At 45.3% G+C, this 25,218-nt stretch overlaps 1 protein-coding gene across 36 annotated transcripts in view; it reads left to right on the top strand.

The window, feature by feature from the left end:
• SVIL (supervillin) overlaps positions 1–25,218 on the top strand; it is a 635,411-nt gene that overhangs the window by 458,565 nt on the left and 151,628 nt on the right. For all 36 annotated transcript variants that reach the window (XM_085631809.1, XM_085631813.1, XM_085631820.1 and 33 more), the window contains 2 exons: positions 20,382–20,554; positions 21,996–22,151. In XM_085631809.1, coding sequence (XP_085487935.1) covers positions 20,382–20,554; positions 21,996–22,151 — 329 coding nt within the window. The remainder of the gene's footprint in view (positions 1–20,381; positions 20,555–21,995; positions 22,152–25,218) is intronic.

The following is a 25,218-nucleotide window of genomic DNA, read 5'->3' on the forward strand; positions in this document are numbered from 1 at the left end:
TCTGCCATCATTCCATTTGCTGCAGTTTGACGATAACTCCAAAAGCCCTTTGCACAGTGTCCTGTTGTGCTCTACAATCTCTGATCTAAACTGTCTTCATAAGGACACTACAGGCCTTGAAAATCACTCTCAAAAGTACCACTAGAATCTCTTCCATCAGATCGGAGTCCTTCCCCACCTTCTTCCCCAGTGGCGTAACGAAACTTGAGGGGGCCACCCTGCAAAGTACTAGGAGGGGCCCACCCTCCCGACTCACTCGGAACTTATCAGGCCAGTATACTGTGCTGAGGGGGCCCCCCGGAACTCTCAGCCCCCCTCACTGTGGGGGGGGGGGGTCTTTGTTACGCCCCTGCTCTTCCCCCATCAATCACAAACATACCAAATATAAATTCAAAATTTTGCTTCTAGTTTGCTAAATCTATATTCTGTTTCCCATCACCTATAACTGTCAAATTTCTTGTATACTGTGTTGTAAGTTTTGTTCAAAATGCTCTTGCATGTGTGCAATGAGCATAAAATAATATCTAGTAGCATATTGTTTGAGGTTTGAGTCTCTTCTTTCTTAGAACCTCGCAGGGTTTCTACCTCAAGTAGCTACAGCCTTTAATATGATTTTGATTTGAGAAATTCTGGGCATTGTGGTTACCATTTAGTCAAGGATCTATCCAGAGGCGGCTGCTTTGTAATGGCGGAGGAGCGCTGCCCCTCGCTAAGAGTTAAAATAACATGATGATAAAATACTTTAATTATCAGTTTATTTTGTCTTGCAGCTGATGACGCAAGTCTTCGGCGGGGCAAGGCAATCCTGTGTGACTGGCATGGCAGGGGCAGGAGTGGTGGGCACTTTTACATGTGTGCATGTCTGTTTGGCCGGCCGTTTTAGGCCGTCCAAACAGACATGTGCACTTGAGTTTCTCCAACCCAGCTGTGCTGCACAGCCAGGTTGGAGAAACACCACAAGCACTATCTGAGCATCAAACAAAGCTCAATCCCAGTGCTTCTCTCATACTGGGAATACTATTCCAAGCATGAGAGAAGTGCTGGTATTGGCATCTGGGAGCCTGCGCAGTGTGCAGCCCGGAGTACAGAATCAGAGGAGAGAGGCAACGCGGTGGCTATCGGTGCGGCAGCTAAGTGTAATTTTAATAATTTTAATTGTGTTAAGGTTTGATTCCCCCCGCCCCACTGCTAAGCAATGATAGCAGCTGCCATTGGATATAGCCAAGAATATTGGATGTCCTGGTCAGTTGTTTAATGCTCTTCTATATAACTTGACCATACCCAATTAGACTTGTCTAGGGCGGTCTGCACACATCCATTTTTATTCTTCCCTTCCTAGCTTCCAGTGTCTTTATTGGTACAGGCATAACTGTTAGCCTTACTCTTCCCTGTGCCAGTAATAGGTTAAATTAATTGATATCCTTTCTCTGCAGTGTAGCCTTTGGCTGACAGGATGGGATGCTGTACTTGGGTTCATGGTAATACTTTAAGCATCCTTCCAAGTGGTTTTTACACAACCTGATGCTAGACTTCTTTTCTACTACTCCTTTCCAGTAACTACAGATAGCCTGTTTAGGTAGATTACTTATGGCTCCAGTCTTTGTTCTCTGCTTACACGTACAATAGCCTACCTTGCCAAAATCCATCTGTCTTTCCTATCCAGTCAGGTTTTTTCACCTCATGCTTTTTCCCTTTGAAAATCCACATTTTATTTATACAGCATTACAACTTCCACTAGAGCACTTGGGTTTTTTGTTGTTTTCTCACCTTTGATATAAGCATACTAATAGTAATTCAAGGAATAATAGTAGAAGAAACAGTAAAGTACACAGGTATTTATTACGACAGTCTAGTCCTCAGAAAGATGCTCCATATGTATCCAAGAAGAGATAATTTTAGGCCCTCAATTGGCCTCTGAAGCATTGCAGCCTTCCACATCTCTTGATCCGGTGCCCTCCTTGCCTTTGGTGGACAGGCACCAGTCACTATATGCACTTCGTCCGCTGTGGCCTTGCGATGTCTCTTCACACTGTTTTTGGACATTTCTAGATTCTTGCATGTTGTACATTCTGGATATGGGCATTGCAGTTTGTTGTACTTCTGTCTACTGCGTCTAGCCTTCTATAAAATTAGCTACTACAGCTTCTGAAAGTCACTGCTATTTGTCATATTCTTTGTGCAAAGTGCTCTACCACCCTTAGATATTGGGACCCAAGGGCGTGAACACACAAATTCAGGCATTAGGCCCTAGTTCATGAAAAGCCTTAACACCACAATGGGAACATCTGAAGTGAGGAACTTGAGGCTGCGCATTGTGCCATATCTAATGTCCCTTATTAAGCTGTGGGATAATAAAAGCTGGATCAGAAACAATGTTCCGGTCTTACAATAAGCACAGTGAAAATGCACAGAATCGTGAAGTAAGTTTGCTGCTTCACTATTAACCACTGCTGGGTCCAATGTCTAGAGATTTGATAGTTTTTTAGAAGGTTACACACCAGTCCTGTAATCATGTTCTTAATGCGTTGATTCTTCGTGATAGACCGGTCTGGACATCCCAGGTGAAGGTTGTTGCCATAGTTGAGGCATGTAAAGACAGACTCCAATTACTGCTTGGTTTCCTGTGCATATTTTCTTTTCTCATCCAGGTCATTTTATGTTGGGTTTGCTGCATGTAGATCTGAAAGTGAACACTGTTTTTAGACCCCACAGCCTCCTTGTTGACCTTTGCAGCAGCCATCTTTTAATTCTGTCAAGGCTCTTTTCGCCTAGCAATGGGCTTGGTGATGTCTAACCACTTCCAGTCCTGGTATCTCTGCAACTTGTCTTTCTTTAAAAAGCAACCAAAAAACGTGATACCCCTACTGCTTTGGCACACTCTTGTGGTCCGTTCTTTCCTTTTGGATTGTGATAAATGGACCGTATGAACTACTGGTCATTGGTAATTTTCTTCCTTAGTTGCAAATCCCGAATCTTCCTTTATCACGCTATATAAATTTGACCCTTTTCCACCCTGTATAGCTTTCTTATAAGAGTTCAATTCAATAGCTTTCTTATACATATAAGGCTTGCGTATTTACCACAAGATAAAAAATGTAATTTCAACTCTTTTGCAGAAACCTCTGATGTAATATAAAAACTGATCCAAAATAAATTGTTATGGTATGTTTTTTTTTTTCTGCAATTTGTGCCAGAGAAGTCTTTTAATCAAACAGAGCATTTCTGGTACTGATCTAGCAATGCCCTTACATGGTTTTGTTGCATGCACATGAGAACATTTGTTCCCCCTTGTATAGGAGAGTTGCAGAGCCGACCGCATAACTATCCACTGGAGATTTGTTAATGCTTCAATGCCTCCTGAATCACAAACACTCACCTTTATAAATGAACAACACACACATGCACGAAAATGTAACTGCTCCAAAAATGCTCGTCTTAGACGTTATAGGCACCCATATATTATCTCCCATGTTCAGTTAGAGCTGCTATACCTATTGACTGCATGTATTTATTGCATTTAACTAGTGCTCTTCTTCCCTACATATTTTTTGCAAGTTTGTTGTAATAAAATGTGGACTATTCAATGTGTTCAGTTTTGAATGTAGTTTTCAATGTAGGAAAACTTTTTTTTTTTTTTTTTTTTCTTGAAAATCATTGAAGGCCCTTTTCAGAAAGCAGCATGAATTTCCACTGCAGCTTCTAGTTTAGTTTTTAAAATGCATAATTTTTTATCTATTGTTCTTACTTGAAAATGAACATTAGCATTCCTCTACATACTTTGTAGTTTCTTCTGGCAATTTTAATGTGTTCCTGAATTTGCTTTTGCCTTTATTTTGAAGTTTAAGTACTCCATAGAGGTTCAGACTGGAGAACAATAATAGGGTAAGGTGTGGCAGGGTATGAGAATAGAAACAAGAATAGAAAATCAGACTAGCGCACAGTAACCTAGTCAACACATGGATATTGCAAAGCTTGTGCCTAACCTTTTTGCAGGGGCAAATATAAATATCCTAAGAGATTTTGTACACAACTGATAAACATCGTGTTGCACTCACAAAGTCATTTGTACATATTGGAAGGGTAAAAAACACCTTTTAAGTAGTAACTTTGAGACGTCAACCCGCCAATGGTTTTCTCTAGATAATTTTTTCACACCTTTTTTATTTCGATTCAGATACCCAATAGCCAGAATAAACAAACTCATTGCGGTTTTGAACAAAGTGTCAACTATCTATGCCAAAATTACGTGCAACCAAGTATGAGCAAAGTTGTACCAAAATAGACTGCTACCTTGTAATCAAAGGAAGCTGTAGTGTGGCTAGATGAGTGATGGGTGAATTCACAGCTTTTCAAGTGTTGAAAGATGCATAAGCGTTTGCACTAGTGAAGATCACCAAGAAGCATCTGGGATTATACAATAATGGCCTAGGCATGGAGCTGCAACTGCGTGGTCAGGTGGCCACTATTGTACCCCATGCAATCTTGAAGACTGTCAAGAAGAATCACTGTATTCTGGTAAAAGGGCAGCTCTGGTCATGGCAGGAGTTCTTAAAGTCAGTCTCTGGTTCTGCTCCAATGCAACTTTGATGATTAAGGCATTTCTGTGGATTCCTGTCCCAACCTCCTAATCCCCCTGACTCTTACCTACCACATCTCCCCAACCCCCCAATTACTTTGCCCTTTTCTGGAATCTATTTTTGATGGCTTTAGAACTCGGTGCATTTTACCCCTGCCATGTGCTCTTCATTTAAACCTGATTAAATTGCTTATTTCTGCTTGGTACATCTAAATTGCCTGTAAGTCTTTGATATATAGTGTAGAAAACTGCACTCACAGCCTGGAAGATAAATGTCACTTGTGAACTGCACAATCTATTGTGCCTTCCACTACAAATGGCAGTGCAACCATGGCTATAAGCTTACCTTGTAATGCCGGACTACTGCAGTGTAAAGCCTGCAGTACGACCTGTCAAAGTAAGCTTTTTGACAAGTGAAGGCATTCTTTTTAAATAATAGTAAATCACATTATGTAGACCTTTGTAGCCCACAAGGCAGTGTGCATGGTATTTAAAAGAGGGGCGGTAGAAAATTAACATTCTGTGTCAAGGCTCAAGCAGTTGTTTTCACTGTGGCAGGGCCTGGCTGTCCTGGATATAAATCCAGAGTGCAAATTTTAATTTTAATAGTTAGACTCCAATTCAGTGATGCAATCGAATTTTTAGTAACTATTAAGCAAAAGTAACTTTTAGAAAGTTTACCTGCCTGAGCTTCCAGAAGGCTAATTGCCTTTAACCTTGTCAACTACAGCCACGGTCAGCCTTACATAAGGCATGAAAGAGGTGTGTAATTCTCCCCAAGAGCTACCCAATAGGTTGACCTGAATTGGCAGGGATGACAACTCGCTGAGCACTGCAGAATCTTTAGGGTAACAGAATACCCCTAAGCAATATCTACTTTCATGAGGGGGATTGGTATTATCATCTTGGAGAATTAGTATCAAATGCAACTAATCGCCTTATATTGATCTATATAATAATAGGAGTAGTGTTAAAGAATATTCTCTGTTTCCAAAGGTTTATGCACTGTGGAAGGTAAAGATACTATGTTTCTATTGATAGGAGATTTTAATTGTACCCAGTGTAACTATACTGATGACAGAATGTGTGGTTTATCCCTTGGTCAGGATTATAGTACCCATTTTACACACTCCAAAGCGGGGGATTTATTTAAAGAACTTATCTTTGGTATGGATCTCACCTATGCCAATGAATTGCGGGCTACACCTCACTGTATGCCCCCCACTTTCAATGGGAGAGGGTTTGCAACAATTGATTTCATATTGACCTCACGCCCTCATGCACACTTGGTCGCCACCTTTGAAGCGGGTGATCTTGCTATAATCTATCACTTCCCCCTCTCCATAAACCTTAAGTTACCCATTCGTAGATCCAAAAAGTCCCCAAAACCTACCTCCTTGTCGGGGAATGTAGTACTGGGAAAAACTAATGGTTATACACTAAAATGGGATAAGGTGGATGCGGATCTGCTGACCAAAAATGTGGTGGTGAATTGCCGGTCCGCTCTGGATATTTGCCTGGGTGAGGCTGTATCCAATGTTGCAATTCATTCCTTTAAAGATGTTACGAGGGAGGTAAAAAAACCTGTTAACAGTGCAACAAAGGAACAGATTGACATCTCCCAGGTGGTTTAATGGAAAATGTACCAGGGCCTATGCTAGATTAAAGAAGGAATTGCATAAACAACTGAGATCACCGTCTAAAATTAGGCAAGCTAGGTCAGATTATAGAGGGGCAATAAAAGAAAGAAAGCAAACACTGAGAAACGAAGCCTGGGATTTCCTACACAATGCGGCCCAGCAGTAAGACTCCACTGGATTCTGGAAGGTCTTGAGGGACCCACTTATCTTCTAGTAGTGGCCCTTCTGTTGAAATGGTAATTGCAGAAGAAAAGTGGATCAGCCACTTCTCAATGGTGTACAATGAGCAGGGTAATACTGGACGGCAACTTGATGATGGTGCACTAAGTAGTGGCACCGGGATTGATCTGGAAATCACCTTGGAAGAGGGGAGTAGGGCCTTGGCCAGTAGTCTGGGTGGCAAAGCCCCAGGACCCGATGGGGTCCCTGTCGATATGTTGTAGTAGTAGTAAGCTTTATTCGATTTATCAATAAATCATAAAAGCATACAAATACAATTTATGCAGACAATTAAGAACAGTTTTCATATGAGCAAAGTTACAAAAATGGATAAAACATTTCTCCAAAAGTTAAAATCTACAGGAGTCATTTGGATGAGGGGCCTCGTTTTACACTAATCAGTCAATATTAACATGTATTAGTTAACTCATTGAGTTTCTAAATTTCATCACTGACATTAAGAAGCGAGAAACAGCCAAGATGACATCCACATCTTCTAAAAGCAAAACTTTTAAATATGCAGGTTTACATGTTCTTATCCCCCAGCGTTTAAGGGTAGAAGAAATAATTTCCTCGGGCTGGTATACAGATTACAAAAGAACATGATGTGAATGTTACTTTGTGTTGAATGGTCGTCGCATGGACATATTAATTTCAATGAGGCCCAGTCATTCTGTTTCGGCAAAGTGACCAAGCGGAAGAAAATCCCTAGGCGCAGCCTAGTTAAAAGCATGCGAGCATAGGGTGCTTTTTCAATCCCAAGGTAAGATTGTAGGCCTTCAGTAGGGGTGATTTGCTGATAGCTCAGGGTTGTGCCTTTAAGTTTCTCAGTGTCCCATCTAGCACTCTCTAAGTGTATAGATAATAGTTTTTTAAGGGCCGGTCTAGTCAAGGTTTGTAGGGTCTCTGGTTCGTCGTAAAATTCAGAGTGTCCAACGTTAGAAAACATCGCTTGTACGTATCGCAGCCACTTGACTTTTGCTACACCGTCCAAAGCCATGCAGTCTTTTATGAGATTTCTATTCAATTTGCACTCCTCTGTGGTCCAAATCTTATGCCAGAGCAAACAAGGTGATATTTTTATGATGTCGCTAAGGTATTTGGCGCCGGTCTCAATGTGAGTCATAAAAGTCGACGTGGTTTTGGACACACCTAGTAAGTAGCAGATGAAGATATTCTCGCAAGTTTGTAATGAGGACACATTCTCGAAACCCCAGAGACCTGCGCCATATGTGGCCGTAGCTATACACTTTGCCCGGTAGATCTGTAACATTTCTTGAATGGGTTTACCCCCAATTTTGGCTGCAAAGGTTCTTAAAGCACCTATGGCACGGCTAAAGGCGAGTTTCCTAGCTGACACTGCGTGTTTCCACCTTCCCCACCTGTCAAACACAATGCCCAAATAGCAAAAAGTGTCTGTAATGGCAATCTTTTGCTGATCTAAATATATTGAGCATGATGGTCTGTTCTTTTGGGAGCAGGGCATGGAGAAAGTTTTGGAAATATTCACCTTTAAATTTCTTTTACCCATGTAGGATGAATTCATTTACTGCTCTCTGCAAACCTACTTTTGTCCTAGACATAATTGCCGCGTCATCGGCATATAAAAGAATGGGTACAGGCCTACCATTAACAGCCGGATAATCGCTTGACAGAGTTATTAAGCTTTCAGCGATAGTTTATGTAAAATGTGAAAAGCAAGGGTGCAAGTATGCAGCCTTGCCTCACCCCTCTGTTTATGGCAAATTTTTGTGAACATTGCCCCTGGGTCCCAAATCTTACTCTGGCCCCCGCTTCTCTATATAATTCTTTGATAAATGTGAGGATAACGGAGTCCACCCCGATGTCTTCCAGTGTCGATCAGAGCATCGCATGGTCCACGCAATCGAATGCGGAGCGGAGGTCGACAAAGGTAACAAATAGGTCCCCTTTTTTGGCCTGCGTATATTTAGAGACTAATGGGGACAAGTTTAGGGATTGCTCCAATGTCCCTAGTCCCTTTCAGAACCCATATTGGAACTCCGAGATAAACTTCTCTTCTTCCCAGTGTTGTATCCTCTTAAGGACAATCCTGCCAGCAACTTTCATGAGTCCGTCCAATAGCGATATTGGACGGTAACAAGCCGGGTCGTCCCTATTCCCTTTTTTAAATATGGGGACTACGATTGCGTCCGACCAGGTGGTAATAAAACCGCATTTATTTCCCATATTTAATACATTGGTTAACAAGGGAACCCAGAAGTCCGGTTCTGATTTATAGAGATCCACTGGGGTGTGGTCAGGGCCGGGGGCTTTACCTAAAGGACTTTCTCTAAGGGCATCTTCCACTTCTAGTGTGGTAAATACCAGTTCAATAGGGTAAGGAGGTGCTGGGGAGACAGTTAGGTGGTTATCCTGAATTATGCTATCTGGGGGTGAATTCACCTTGCATGGGTTCGAGGCATTACCCCGTGTGTTGTTGGAATAAAGATTACCATAATGTTCTACCCAGAGCTCAGCCGTTATAGCCACTTCTACAGAATTATCTCTGTCTTTTGAGTTATAAACAGATCTTATGACTTTCCAGAAGGCATTGCTGTCCTTATTCCTGGCAGCTTCCCCCAAAGCTTCCCAGGCCTCCTGCTTCAGTTTCGCCCTCCGCTGTTTAATTGCCAGCTTATAATCGTATCTCGCTTGACGAATTTGAACTCTATCTTTTGGGTCGGCAGACAAAGCTTTCTTTAAGATTTTCAGTATAGATGTACATCTAGAGTCAAACCACCCACGAGTATGCCTCCCCTTGTCTTTGTAGTTCCTAGACAGTGCATTTTTTATATGGCGCTGAATGTTAGAAAAAGCAACCATGATGCTCTTTGGGTCAGTATCTTCCTCTAAGCAGGCAAGTATGTCCATGGAGCAAGAGGATAGAAAGTTTTGAAAGAAGGATGTTGGGTTCATTTTCTCCCATTTAATTACATACCCATTGGTCTTAGATAGGGTAACCTCAAATGGATATAGAACCCTACTAGGTTCCTTTACTTTGCCCTCCATGAGATTTACCCCGAAGGTGATGGGATAATGATCGCTCATGGGGTCATCCCCCGTTTCCCAGAAGGTTATAAAGTCAGGATAGGTGGGTGATATCAAGGCAAAATAGATTGTAGATTTACAACCTCTTCCATTGTACGTTGGGGCAAAGGGAACCGGGGGGGAGCATGCCTGGTTAATAAAGGTGAGGTCAAAGGTAAATATGACATTGTTAAGAAGAGACCCCATGTTGGTGTGGGAGAAGTGCAGAGGACCGTCCTCCCCGAGATCTGACAGGCCGCACAAACCTAGGTCAGAAGACGGACAGACAGAACAATTGAAGTCACCCACCCACAACATTATGTGATCCCCCGAACCTTGATCTCTCAGTTTGTGAATATGATGGATCATAATATTCAAATTTGATTCCACCTCACTAATTGGCAAATTATTATAAAAATTCACAAGAATCACCTTTTGCGAAGTGCCCCATTTAAGTAGTATGATTTGGAAGTACTGATTGGATTGGAAATCGCAAACTTTTACATCCCCTGCGTTAGATATGTATGTGCACAAGCCCCCCTTGTTGCGACCCTGGGCTGATGGCACAGCTGGGGAATGGAAGGTTCGGTAGCTCAACATGTGCACTTCCTCTATAAGCCAAGTTTCTTGTAGGCATAGGATGCCATACTTCTGCACAATCTCCAGCCAAGGTTTGTGGGTGATCTTACTACCCAGGCCTGCAACATTCCAAGAGAGGAGAGAGTGCATTGGGTTTCTAATTTCCTGTGGATGATGCCCTGCATTCCCCGTTGTGCCTATCCGAACTTGCAGGTGTGCAAGGTCTGCCTGTAGTTTGACCTGTGCAGTAAGAGGGTGCTGTTCAGGGGGGTTTAGGTCTATCCCAATGTGGCTTGGAACTTGGGGTATGGGCATTAACACCTCGCCGGACACACTCTCGACGCCATCTTCTCATCCAGCAAAGACATCGCCTTCAGCCACGCCACAGAACTCCACTGGACGGATCACAGATGCATCCACTTCACCTTCAGAAGAACGACGATCCACCACCACCAGCAACAGGCTGCCCGAAGAAGCTGGAACAAGATCACAGCCGACCAGCTCGCCGCCTCCCTGAGCCAGCACCCTCCGGCCAGCTCAGCGAACCCCAGCCAGGCCGCCGACAACCTCACAAAGTGGATCAGCGACTGCGCGGACGAACTCGCCCCACTGAGGACCCCGCCCAGCAGACCCGGCAGCAAGAGAGCCCCATGGTTCACCGACGAACTCAAGAGCTCCAAGAAGAACTGCCGCGCCCTCGAGAGCCTGGAGAAGGGAACCCACGCCGGACAACAGGACCACCCTCCAGCTCGCCACCCGGAAACACCACCAACTGATCCGCATCGCCAAGAAGACGGCTTTCAAGAACCGACTGGACAACAACGCACACAACTGCAAGGAACTCTTCAACATCGTGAAAGAGCTCTCCAACCCCAACGCCGGAAGCAACAACATCACCCCTTCGCAAGACCTCTGCAACTCCCTCGCCTCCTACTTCCACAACAAGATCGCGGACATACACAACAGCTTCAGCACCCATCCGACCCACGCCACGACCGCAGCAACGCCACCCACCACCACCCTCCGCGCCTGGACCCCGGTCAACACCGAAGACACCGTCCACACGATGAACTCCGTCCACTCCGGATCTCCGACCGACCCCCTGCCCTCACCACGTCTTCAACAAAGCCGACGCTGTCATCGCACCCCACCTGCGGGACATCAACACCTCATTCGACACCGCCACCTTCCCCGAGAGCTGGAAGCACGCCGAACTCAGCGCTCTACTCAAGAAACCTACAGCAGACCCCACCGAACTCAAGAATTACCGCCCCATCTCTCTACTCTCGTTTCCAGCCAAAGTCATCGAGAAAACCGTCAACAAACAGCTGGCCGCCTTCCTCGAGACGAATGGATCCCTCGACCCATCGCAGTCCGGATTCCGTGCCAACCACAGCACCGAGACCGCTCTCATCGCCGCCACTGACGACATCCGAGCCCTGATGGACAACGGGGAAACAGCGGCCCTCATCCTCCTAGACCTCTCCGCGGCTTTCGACACGGTCTGCCACCGCACCCTAGTACAGCGCCTCAGCAACGTCGGAATCCAGGAGAAGGCGCTGGAATGGATCGTCTCCTTTCTCGACGGAAGAACACAAAGAGTCCGCCTACTACCGTACAAGTCAGAGGCCACCGAAGTCATCTGCGGCGTCCCTCAGGGATCCTCACTGAGCCCGACTCTCTTCAACGTCTACATGAGCCCTCTCGCGGCCATCGCACGCCAACACAACCTCAACATAATCTCCTACGCCGACGACACCCAGCTGATCCTCTCCCTGACCAACGACGACCCCGCCGCCTCCAGAGCCAACCTGCACGAAGGGATGAGAGAGGTAGCAGAGTAGATGACGACGAGCCGCCTGAAGCTGAACTCAGATAAGACGGAGGTCCTCATCCTGGGCTCCTCGCCCTCCGCCTGGGACGACTCCTGGTGGCCCCCCGTCCTGGGCACCGCACCCAAACCGACAGACCACGCACGCAACCTGGGTTTCATCCTGGACTCCTCCCTCTCCATGACCAGGCAAGTCAACGCCGTCTCCTCATCGTGCTTCAACATCCTGCGCATGCTTCGGAAGATCTTCTGGTGGATCCCCACAGAGACCAGGAAGACCGTCACCCAGGCCCTCGTCACCAGCCGTCTGGACTACGGCAACGCACTCTACGCCGGAACCACCGCCAAGATCCAGAAGAGACTCCAGCGCATCCAGAACGCCTCAGCCAGACTCATCCTCGACATCCCACGTCACAGCCACATCTCCGGACATCTCCGGACATCTAAGAGACCTGCACTGGCTCCCGGTCAACAAGAGAATCACCTTCCGCCTCCTTACCCACGCACACAAAGCTCTCCACGACCAAGGCCCGAGCTACCTCAACAACCGAATCAACTTCTACACTCCCAAACGCCACCTCCGATCCGCCAGCCACGCCCTCGCCACCGTCCCACACATCCGCAGAACCACTGCTGGAGGAAGGTCCTTCTCCTACCTGGCCGCCAAGACCTGGAACTCCCTCCCGGCCGACCTGCGCCTGACCCAAGACCACCTCTCCTTCAGGAAGAAGCTCAAGACCTGGCTGTTCGAGCAGTAGCGGCACCCCCCCCCCCCCCCCCCCCCCCCCCCAAGCGCCTCGAGACCCTGCGCTCTATAAATTTCTTTGATTGATTGACAGTCTGTTTTTGAGGATAGAAAAAGGTGAGGGGTCTGGTGACAATAGATTGGTCAGTATCCTGTGAATCCCATATAGTGATATGCTGGGCTGTGTGAGGGTCTGCAAATGAGACCACTATGCAGTCTCCAGGGATGGATTTATGGGTACGACCCACCCACGGCACTCTCCTAACCATTAGAACCCTAGTCCTAACAGTATTGGGGAGCTGTCTATTGATGTTGAGCCAGTGAATCACCTTATTCTTTAGGGACCACTGGGTCTCCATAGAAAGCGGGTCAAGTGGTGGTACACCAGCCAGTATGACGACGTAGGGCCCGGCGTCAGGAGGAAGATCAATATAGCCCCCACGAAAGTTCTGGCGGCCATGGTACTGGTTGGTTATGCGCGCAGTAGGGGGGATATTAGTCTTATTGGGCGGCCTTAGGGATAGGGTTGGGTAAGGTCTGGTTCTCGGGGCCTTTTGCCACTAGTATTGGGATTTTTGGTATTAGGGGAAAGGGAACGATTGGCTTAGAGCAGGGTTTGGGTATTGGGGTTGGCTTTGGTGGGGGTAGGGACAAGACCGGAGGTAGCATTTCAGGGGCAAGGGAACTAACGTTAGTTTCTGGAGCCGGGTAAATACCATCGTCATTCTCCTGAGGAGTACTCTCAGCAATATGAGGATAAGTTGCTTCCAGTTGTTTTAGGCTAAGGGTGGCCAGGGAGACTAAGGTCTTATCCATCTCGAGGAGATTATTCTCGATACGAGTGAGTCTGAGTTCCAGAGGTGACAGTAATTGTTTTAATGTACCCCAGACTATCTTAAAGTCTTCGTCATCACCCCCCTTGTCTCTATCCCTCCCTGGCTCACTTTGCCCTCCCGCTTTAGGTTTCTCACCATATGTGGGGAGAGGCCCTTGAATAGGGTCAAGGACTACGTTAAGATTGCTGTGTTCCCTGTCCCCCCCTATTAGATGGTTAACCAAATTTGGCGCTTGTATGGTCTCCCCAGTGGTGGGTAGTGTTCGCCTATTATTAAAGAACTGCAACCTCGCAATTTTTTCTTTTTTGCGGGCATAAGCAGATCTTGCATTGTTTTTCTTTTTTAGAGTTAGGCCATCTTTGTTTTTATTTTTTGCTACTGGGGGAGAAAGGTCAGGGGGGTCAGGGCTATCCGACAAGACAATGGCAGTTCCATGTCCAGTGGGCGCGATTCCCTCTCGTTTTGGGGGGCACAGTAGTTAAGGTGGGTATAGACTCTAATGGAAGGGAAAGAGGTGGGGGAGCATGGTGAACATCGGCATGGATTATCAGTGGGGGAGGGCAAGAAGCATGTTGTGGAGATACAGCAGACGCGATTTTCCCTAGGGAAGATTTTTTAGAGTTAGCAAAGGTCTGGGAAAGCCTACGTGCCGCGTCAAGCTCAACTGACACCCTCTTCTGCATTTTAGTGATTTCAGCATCAATTGCTAGATTAGTCTTAACAAGGAAATCATCCAATGTCCCGCTGGGCTTACTCAGCCCCATTGCAGTTTTACTGCGACTGCCCCGTGTACTCATGATATATTTGAATTGCAGTACCCACAATGTACTTGCTAGTGGAAAAGGGACAAGTCAGATAACAAGAACCAAGGGGGGGTGGGCCAGGCCAGTCCTCTATGTCCTCGAACGGCCTCAAACAGCCTCAAACGGCCCGCTCTTTGCCCGGTCTTCGCCCCGGCCCTTGCCCCGCGCGCGTCCCGCGTGCGCGTGGCTTTGGCAGATTATCAAGGGTAGTGACAGGAGGAGGCGGGAAGAGTACCAGCTGCGGCCGATCAGCGCCGCTCAGCAGGCTGGTCCTCGCAGTCCCGCCTCTGAGCTTGTGTGTTGTGAGGTGGTTGCAGTAGACGCGTTGGTGCTCCTATGCACAACAGGGGACCAAAAAAGAAACCAGGACCCTGACAGTCTTGAGCCTGCGAGCGGCACCCCCTGGAGCGGGGGCCGCGAGGCGGTGAGTTGGCAGCTGGAAAAGAACAAGCAACCGGGACAGCACTCCCAACACAGCCAAAGGACGAACCCAAGCAGCACAGTCTCCGTGAGGTTTTAAACAGGTGGAGGGGGCGGGAAGAGGACCAGCTGCGGCCGATCAGCGCCGCTCAGCAGGCTGGTCCTCGCAGTCCCGCCTCTGAGCTTGTGTGTTGCGAGGTGGTTGCAGTAGACGCGTTGGTGCTCCTATGCACAACAGGGGACCAAAAAAGAAACCAGGACCCTGACACAGTCTTGAGCCTGCGAGCGGCTCCCGCAGAGTGGGGGCCGCGAGGCGGTGAGTTGGCAGCTGGAAAAGAACAAGCAACCGGGACAGCACTCCCAACACAGCCAAAGGACGAACCCCGATATGTTTAAATTCGATGTTCCTTTCTGGGGGCCCACTTTAACTCTGGTTATTAATGCCAGCATTAAGTGGGATCTCCCATCAACGTGGGCGCAGTCAATAATAATCCCAATTTACAAAAAAGGGGATCGCCAAGACCCAGGATGTTATAGACAGATCTCCCTCCTGTACTCTATGATCAAAGTGGTAGGGAGGGTCATCCTGGAGCACCTTCAAGACTGGGCAGAGGATAGTCCGATAATGTCAGACCTGCAGTACGGTTTCCATGCTGGTTTAGGCACAATAGAACAGAGTTTAAATCTGTCAATTTTGGTTGGCAAGTACACCAGAGCAAAAGGAAGTCTTTTCTTGGCCCTTGTAGATCTTACCGCGGCCTTTGACTCAGTTAGACATCACAGGTTGTGGGAGGTCCTCTAGGCGGTCGGGGTTGATCTACAAATTATGTTTTTAAGACTATACTGTGGAGCTACGGCAAGTGTTCGGTATGGGCTGAAGGGAGAATGCACGCAGGCTTTCCCAGTCAGGAGGGGGGTCAGACAAGGTTGTGTTCTGGCCCCTTTCCTTTTTAATCTGTATATTAACAGATTCGAAGAAGCATTACTCCTGCAGGGCAATGATTTTCCGCAAGTAAATGGTTGGGTCATCCCTGCACTCCTTTATGCGGACGATGCAGTGTTATTGGCATGTACGCAGAATGGCCTCCAGAGCGTTCTGCATAGCTTCAGTGTATTTATGAATGACTTGGGTCTTAAAACTAACATTGCTAAAACATGTCATGAGATGTAGGCAAGGCACCCAGAAGACCCGAGAAATGTTTTTAGATGGGAAGAAGTTATCAACAGCAAAACACGTTTCCTATCTAGGTATAATTTTTAATCCACGTGATTCTTGGGTTGCCTACCTAACTGCTAAAAAGCTGGCATTTTCTAGATCCACCGCAGCTCTAGTAACAGTTGCTATAAAACTAGGTAGGAAACCAGCCTCAGAATTCTTACAAATATATAAGGCTAAATGCATCACTATGGCAAATTGTGGGGCTGGGGTGTGGGGTCTTGCCGATGCCACCCCGATACAAATAATTGAAAATGCTTTCATAAGGTATATTTTATCCGTACCCCCGAAGACCTCCACATTTGTCATGAAGAGCTGGGTCTACACTATATATAACCTGGTAAAAGTAGAGCCAATACTCTTATGGCACAGAGTTTGGTGTAAAGACCAAACAAAACTAAATTAAGAGATTTTGAAAGATACACTGAGGTTAGAGGGGGCTCTGCGGATACACTGGATTAAATACATCCGCGATTTTATGAAAGACCTGGGACATCCAGAGTACTTTTTAAACCCAATATCCATACTTGAGATTCCCAGAAAGACTTTAAAAAAAGATTGTCTCCAGCTAATGGATGCAAACAGAATTGTAGGGGAAATTTCTAACAATCACTGTGAGGCAACATCAGCTGATACGTACAACCCTGGGGATGGAGCCTTACCTATCATTCGTACCTGGAACATTTGATAGATTCCATTTAATTAGGTTTAGACTGGGAAATTACCATAGATTAGCAGCTTTGCCGAAAATGAACTACTGGTCGCGCAAACTAATACCGTGTCCTTGCCATAAGACCTCGGACCAGTCGACCATGCATGTAGTTTTATTTTGTACATTTTATACGGAGTCGAGGAAAGTTTGGATTATACCATTTTTAAAGGGTTTAGGGCTTAGGCAGTGCAGCCAGGCCATGCTCTTACTCCAGATCCTGGAAAATGAGCACGTAGCATGGAGAATAACAAAGTTCTTAAAGGTGCTACAAATCAGGAAGTCTATTATGAATTTGTAAATCTTGTACTATGTTTTTAACTGAGTATGTGTCTTTTTTTATATGTATAATGTTGTAAATATGAATTGAACCGTATTTTATCATGAATATGTGCTTTTATGACTATTGGAAAAACAGCCGAATAAAGCTTACCCTGACCCTTAGGGTGAGGGCATATTTTTGACACCAAAGTGTCAAATCATGCCCGACAAGTCGGTTAGCTCCACATGTAACATGTTGCCACTCTTAAAAGAAAGAAAAATGAATTCGAAGACTGTGTACTCCGTCTTGGTGCCTTAGGGCCCTACCAGACTCCTGTCTTTTAGTTTGTGGTGAGTACAGAGCCCGCTTCAAACTGTATTTTAGTGTTGGCTGTGGGATGGCACTGTTGCACTTCCCTAAAAACCCATGTCCCTCAGAGCCCAGGTTTTGTGTGACTAAACAATATTTACCAATTTTGAAAAAATCCTGGCACATGACAATTTGGGCCCCGTTTGCTCTAAAGCAAACGGGGACTACAGAAAGTGGTTAGGGTTGCTCCTTGGAACATTTAACCCATCGGATAAAGTGTGCCCAGCAGTCATCCCCACCTATTCACTTTTTTGCCAGGTGTAAATGTAACACCCCATCAGAAATGTTTCCGCACCTGCAGAGGAACAGAAGAGGGCTGGATCTGCTGTCTCTGATCGGAGAGAAGCTCTGAAAGACGAACTGCTCCAGTACCCAGAACAAAGAAGTGGAATCCAAGGGTCAGTTGGTTGACCCCCTGGGTGGCTAAAGGGGACACAGAAAACTTCAAGAGACCTTTTTCATAAAGTGCCTAGCTGACCAGTGGAAACTGGCTTTGGACTGGACTTTGCTGCTGGCCTCTGCCTGGTCCCCTGAGTGTGTTCTAGTGTACTTGCCTGAGGTCCGAGGGAAATTAGAAGGCAGTCCTGTAGTTATTTGGGCAACATGGCAAAGCTTTGACTCTTGGAAAAACCTTTGCTCCAGAGCTTCAGCGGTCACAGCATTAGGTTGAATGTCACCTTGTCCTGCTCGGAGATATCTGAATCTTCAAAGAAAGGACCATTTTTTTTTTTTTTTTTTGCACTGAAAAGTTCCTGCACGTTGGTGGGGGATCATCTTGCGTCTAGTATCTGGCCTGCTGTTCCACTGCACCAGGTAAACGTTCAGCTTCGACCCAACAGGAGAGTATTTGCAACTCAAAAGTGACAAAGTCCATCTTTTGAGTTAGGACTTCGAAATTTTTCAAACTGAGACTTCCATAGTTTTTCGCATTACCAGTCTTCTTGCTGTATCTAATCAGGGCTCCATAGTGGCCAACCTCAATTCATGCACATGTCCCAGTTTAACGCAACCATTGACTACTATCGGCGCTTTGCTCTTTTTGGTGCTAACTCTACTTAAATCTTTAAAAATGAGTATTTCTGGTTCCCCTTCTTGGATTTTTGTCATTTTGGTGTCATTTTGTTTATTATTACTGATTTTCTAGTTTGGTTTGGGATTTTTATTACTTTGGAGGGGGTGTTAAATTCATTACTGTTTTGGTACTGCATGAAAACTTTGTTTGGTCTGTGCCATCATTAGCTGGGAGTTGACCTCTGGTTAATTTGGTTTGATTATTCTTTGAGTTGGGCCATTGCCCAGCCCAAATAAGCCAATTTCTTATATTTTTGTATCGTATCAGCTATAGAATAGCAGCCACACAGATCCCTGTGGGATTTCTAGCTCCACACTGTGGAATTAGGCCTAAAATTGCATTGTTACCAAGGACCTGTTCTCTCAGAACCTGCTGTAGTGGAAGACTCTTGTATGGTGATCTTCAGGAGGTTGCTGAGGCAAGCCTTGTTTCCTCTTTGTGGACTGAGACCACACACAAGTAAATTATGGCGAAGCAGTGGGCGAGGAGCAAGAAAATTGGTGGCACATGTCTGTCTTGACCATTTTGATTACATTTATCAATACCAGGAGCCTGTGCCTAACAGCTGTTCCTGAACTGTAGTGTGGTGTGCAACATTGATTCATCCGGGGCCCCTGCTATGCCAGATTCTCAGCCTATCCCCGTGGGAGAAATTTGCTTATGGTTTATCTAAATTGAAATCGTGACTTGGACTGTGACAGCCCTTTAAGTTTGGTATGTTTGGTACATGTAAATCTGCTTTAGACACCCATGCAATATCATAATGTGTACTCTAAATACAAACTGCAATCTACCATAAGGCCCATCTCTTCAAAAGAGTGACTCAGCAATGATTGGCAAGATTTCCAGGCAGCTGGTAAAGCTCTACAGAGGGGTATGATCTGTAGACCCAGGTATTGAAGAGCGAACAGATGGTCTGGATGCTTAAAGACGAGTCTTCTATTCATAGCTAGTGCAGTAAACGTTTGGAGAATTGTGTGAGTTCTAGGGAGAAGCTTTGACTGTTTTATTAAAGGACTGCAGCCTGAGATTAAGGCCTTTTGCCTTGGTCGTCCTTGTGCTTGCTGCCATTATTAATGCTTTCATGTCCAGAGGCTCTGTCATAGCCAAAAATACACTGTCTTCATGTATTAGCTTAGAGGCATTCTTCTAATAGATATGATTGACTGCAGTAGCATGAGATTTTCAAACGTGTAGTGCCATATGGAAAGCCCAAGTACACATTAGCATTCGGACACAGTATTTGGAATTTACTTGTGAGAACTTAAGCATTAGAGGGATTAATGGCGAGCAACACCTGGCCTGGTCATGCTAAAATCATCTATGATCTGCTTGAATTAAGATACACAAGTTTAAAAGTCTCAAAAAAAGTTTCTCTTATGACAAAATCCAAAAGGAAAAAACATGGTTTTCCTCCCTTATCAGGCCCAGACAGGTGTCCCTAACATTTAATGGCTTCATTAGCATTGGGTTGTTGTCCCTGGAATCTAATTGTGATGCAGGTCTAGAAGTCCATTTGGGTAAGTGGTACAAATGAGTACTTCTCAGAAATGAGAAGCTGCGTTTATGCAGGCAAATTTGTGCGTTTACTGAATGAACATGTAGTATTTAGGGGAGAAAATGTTAAACATTTTTTTAGTATAATTTAGTTTATTTGAAAAACTGGTTGAGAAAAACGTCTGTCTGTTTCCAGAAAGTTGCAAGCAAGTGTTTTAAGATAACCTCATTGCTTTTGATGTAAAATGATTGAGTATCAGGCTTTTGGCAGGTTTATTTCAAAATTGTGTTGTAACATATACATTGACTGCATTTTGTGAAGTTGCCTCAATTTAAACTCTGCTCCACCCATATCGTTCTTCTCCTTCGGTTACAGAAACATCAGACCCTTGGGTTTTCCCCTCTAGCCGGACCTTTCTCTTAGCTGACAAATGAGGAGTTTGCACTGAGATAAAGAACGTTTGGTTTAACTTTGATTTGTCATTTGTTAACATGAAATGGTACTAATGGTTTCCACACAAGATCATTTAGTAAAGCCTGTGCTTGCATTGTATTGCAGACTCATTTCCGCTGTAGCAGAGCATAAACGTGCAGTGAGGCCTATGCGCAGAGTTCAGGCTTCAAGAAACCCCCTTAAAATGCTGGCAGCGAGAGAAGACATTCTTCAGGAATATACAGAGCAGAGGTTGAATGTTGCATTCATGGAGTCCAAGCGAATGAAAGTGGAAAAAAGTAAGTGGATTATTTCGCCCTGTTACCTTGTATATGGTTTCCTACTTGTCCTGACAAATGTGCTCCGATATGATCCGCTTTTGCTCTACGTGTAATGGTTCGTAGGCAAGCTATTGAATGTTTGTTTTTTTTTGTTGGCAACGTTTACTACACATCTACCTATTTATTAATGGTACTAGTTTTTTTAAATTCCCATAATGCTTGAGTAATCTCAAAGTAAATGTGTTGATCTTTTCCAAGTCCCAAAGGTAGCATTTGTGAATTAACATCTTTTCCAAAATCTCTCCAATTAGTAATTTTCTTATTTTGGGGATTTTAAATGCTTTCATGGAGCATTTACAAAAGGAAACGAGGTGCACATTAACCACACATTTCATTGATACACCCATGCACTTACTTTTTGGAAACTGCACCGTAATAAAAAAAAAACAGGAACATTGACTTTATTACCGGCATGCATGTTTATTTCAGAATGAAGTGCAGTTTTGGTACCTTATAATATGTGTTGTTGCTGTTCTGCATGACGTAATCAACACTCCCATGCGTAACTTGTGGTAAAAAGGGACATTTTGTGGTGCAGACACAGCAAGTCATGTGACCAGTAGGTCTTTGTTCCATGACATGAAGGCATGTTATTCAAAACCTTTTTGTTTGCTACATAATCCATTACATAACTGCAAAAAGTCAACATTTTCCTACAGGAATTACAGTGGCCTAGTGCAATTTACTATTAGCTGCTCCCCACAGCGAATGTCTGCACAGTTCTGACAGCCAGGGTCTCTTGCCTTTATCGGGTCTCATACATGTCTGAAGGATGTAGTGCCTGTGTGTTCATGGATTGACTGGCGAATGGTGCTGTCTCGTGTTGCATGAACACCATCCTTTGGACACTTTGCATAAACTTTGCAAGTGTCATCTAAGTAGGGACTGGACCAATCTTGGCTTGCCCCACTCAAGGGCCTCATCACACTCCAAAAGCCCGACTCATGACATCCACTCTCTTCTCCATTCTAAGCCACTTGCGTTACCTTACCATTGGGACAAAAAGGTTGCCTTGCTTTTAACTTTTAAGCTTTGCATCTTGGCAACCCTACCTATTAAACATTCTCAATTGGGTAGTTGAAAAGGACTCCTGTGCAGGAACAGTTTGTATTTGCAAGCACCAAGATTCAAAGTAGCTGAGCCACAAAATCGTAAACTGTAAATGTCTGTTATACACTTTTGAAAAAAACACAATTGCATGCTTGCAAGGGAGAAGCCAGACAATTTGGCTTTGCAGTGCCAGTGTTTACCTTTTGGCAGTAAAGTAAAAACACAACGTATGAGGTTAATGTTTTGATGTCTTTCCTAAATACATCAGGGGAAACTATCAAATATGGAGCAGAATGCAGGCCAGTCCATGATAACTTTACCCATGTGTTTTTTCTTTTCTCCTATTCAGTGTCTAAAAACTCGAACTTTTCAGAGGTAGCTCTTGCAGGTCTGGCAAGTAAGGAAAACTTCAGCAGTGTCAGTTTACGAAGTGTAAATCTGTCCGAACAAACCTCCAACAACAGTGCGGTGCCATACAAGAAGCTGATGCTGGTGCAGGTTAAAGGTATGTACATACTACAAGCTTGTAATGACTAAGAAAATGTATAAGTCTTCGTAGTTGGGCGTTGCATTCTTCACACACTAAAACTGCAGCTATTTTTACTGCTGCTTTTCATAGTTCAGTTCCTTGTAAGGCAGTGCCGCTTTTGCACTTTTCACTCTGCCTTTGCTGTATCTCACTAGATCCCTTCAACTTTGCATTAGTAGCAGATTTTCACAAAAGAAGGAATCCGTTCGAAACTAGTCATTTTGTTGTCTGTTACTTGCAGCCTTGTTTGGTTCGAAAAGTCCTCTGCATGGCAATGGACATGCACCCCTGCCCTGAGTGCCCCAACTATGTGTTGATTCATAATGCAGATTTTTGTTGTCTTAGGCAAACGCAGATCACTTGTGCGCCATGACATAGGCCTGCCTCATGGATTGCAGTCTTGTAGGACCAGGAGGGGCAACCAAAACTCTACTCTCATAGTGGTGAAGGGCTACTGTCTCTTATCAGTAGCTAAGCAGCATGAGCGCTGAGGTCGCAGCATACCTTGTAGTGATCAGTAGCATGTATGATGTACATGTGCTGGGTGCGTGCTCGCCTGTGAATGTTACAATACAGGACTAATGCAGTACTGTGCAGTGTGTATGGTGTGTGTGTGTGTGTGTGTGTGTGTGTGTGCGCCTTTGAGTGAGTGGAACAATAAATGAACGATCTTGTGCAGTGCATGCAGGCTGTATACATGTGCTTGGTGTATGTCTGCATATAAATGGCACAGAAAAATGACTGACTCTGGGTTCCATTTTGGGACACCTAAAGCTAAATGATGAAACATGAGGCAGAGAAATCCTCCCCGCCCCCAACAGATTTGTGCATTGCTGTATTCATGAACACTGGGTGGGACACTGTAGAGGGCCAGGTTCCCCCGTAGACTTCAAAGGGGGCTCTTTGATTCAAAGAGGTCACAAAGAAGGGGTGTGGGCATATCTCAGGAAGAAGGGGCTGATCAGAGGCTAACCCTTTCATACACCTACACATACTGTGACTGACACCCAGTTGTGAACTCCTAATCACTCCTATGGCCTGTGTTGTGGGAATATCCATTTTGGAGTCGCGCCTGCTGTGACAGACTGCTTTCTGGAGGAAGAGATGGCAGAGGATGAACACTTCAAAAGAAAGCAGAACCCCAACATAAACTATAAAGACTCTGGCTTTGAATCACATTTGGTGTCTGGAAACAGAGTATAAGTGAAAGAGCTTAAGACCACAAAAATTGTCAATCATCAAGCAGTGCTGTGCGATGAGAAGCTCTGCAAGAAATCTGCCTGTGACCTGTGTGGGGGCCAAGGCCCAGGGAATCAGACCACGTGCCTGCTTGCCAAGACCAGTGTTCCCTGTGAGGGAGTGTGTTGGAGGGAGCGAGGTCCAGTGGGTAATCTTCTCGATTGAGTTTCCTGAGCAAGAGAAGTCAGCGACCCTTGTATGCCAGAGAAGGGCAGGCGTGAAGTGAGTCATGATAATCGCTTTGCTGAATGGGTCATCACCCGTGAGTTAGGAACTGGCGAGGAGGGGCCGCCGTGAAGACTGCCATGTTGAGTGGTCCACCCACCCTACTACTGAGTCAAGTGCTGAAGGGGGTACTTGGGCTACTTGCTCAGGCCCCATTGTAGGCTGGGCCCTGGGAACACTGGGATTAAAGGCTTATGCCTCCACGGCTGTGCCCAGTAACTCCTGCTTGCCCTGTGGTCCTTTGAATATGTTTCAGACAAGCCTTCTGTCCTCTAATGGTCTTTTGATCAAATTTAGTAATATGCTGGACCTTTAAATTGAATCATGGCCGACTTTATTTTCTAACTGATTAGTTCTATTACATGACCCAAATGTATGAAATTTGATTTGTTACATTTATTGACTTGGGATGCAATCTGTGTTTTTAGATTTGTTACCTCAATCCTGAAAACTGGTCCCAAAAAGTTGGGTCCAACATTAGGAGTGACTAGGAATACTATGTATTGTTGTAAATGTATATTCATTAATATTTATGTAGCGTATGTATGCGAGATGCCTATGTACTTATCTACATATGTAGCACACTACACTGAGTACGGTGCATGGTTGGGAGAAAATCTTTGTTTTGAACCTATGTGTGAAGTGTTTGTGTCATGCATGATGACCACCAAGGTGCAGTTATGAGAGACAGCACTTAGCAGTGTGATGGGTAAAGAAGTTTTAATGTGGGCACACAGTTTGATTTTAGTGAGCTCACAGAAGGACCATTCCCGGTGGACCCTGAAGAATCCCTGTGGAAGACCGAAGATTGGAGAGTCACCCCACCCATGGATACTCCAGGAACCAGGATACCTACACCAGGGATGCCAGGTGCATAGTTGTGAAGTGACGTAGGAAACTGCAGGAGACAACAATGGAGAACTTCAGGAAGATGCCACTGAAGAAGTCTAAGAGTCCGGTGGAATCAGTGGATTTGAGACGTGAAGAACCTGCGAGCAGAGGTGACTATCTATACCACTCGGAAGTGACCAGGAGACCCGGAAGAGCAATGACCACTGATGACCGAAGATGCAGAAGTGTTGACGGTGACCTTGTCGCTGCAGCTTTCAGAACCAGGTGATCCGGAGGAATACCAGGAGCTGTTCACGAACTGTCCCAGGGGGTCTGTGTCTGGCAGGGGTACCAACAAGCCTTGGCAGCAGCAACAGACGTGGTAAACACAAAAGGTGCTACTTTGGGACCAGCAAGGTAAAAGGGACTCTCCAATTGCAGGAGAGTCTGAGCATGCCCAAGCAAGCATGTGAGCCCGCTGAAGCCAAAGACCCTCAAGAGGACCCACAGGCCGAAGGCACAGGAGTTATAAGAGGACCTTTAGCTGCTTACCAAAGATGCAGCTCACGATGCAGAAGATGTTGTGAGGACTAAGATCTTGGCAGGAAGAAATGCTGGAGGCTGGAGCTTCTTGAGTACAGATCCAACAAGATTTGGCAATGCAAGTCGACACGGTGCACAGGGATTCTGTTCCAGCTGTAAGGACTAGAGATACTGGCCTCAAACTTGCTGGAAGAGCAGGTTGGGC

Source organism: Triturus cristatus, chromosome 10 (assembly GCF_964204655.1).
Source record: "Triturus cristatus chromosome 10, aTriCri1.1, whole genome shotgun sequence".
Taxonomy (NCBI): Eukaryota; Metazoa; Chordata; class Amphibia; order Caudata; family Salamandridae; genus Triturus; species Triturus cristatus.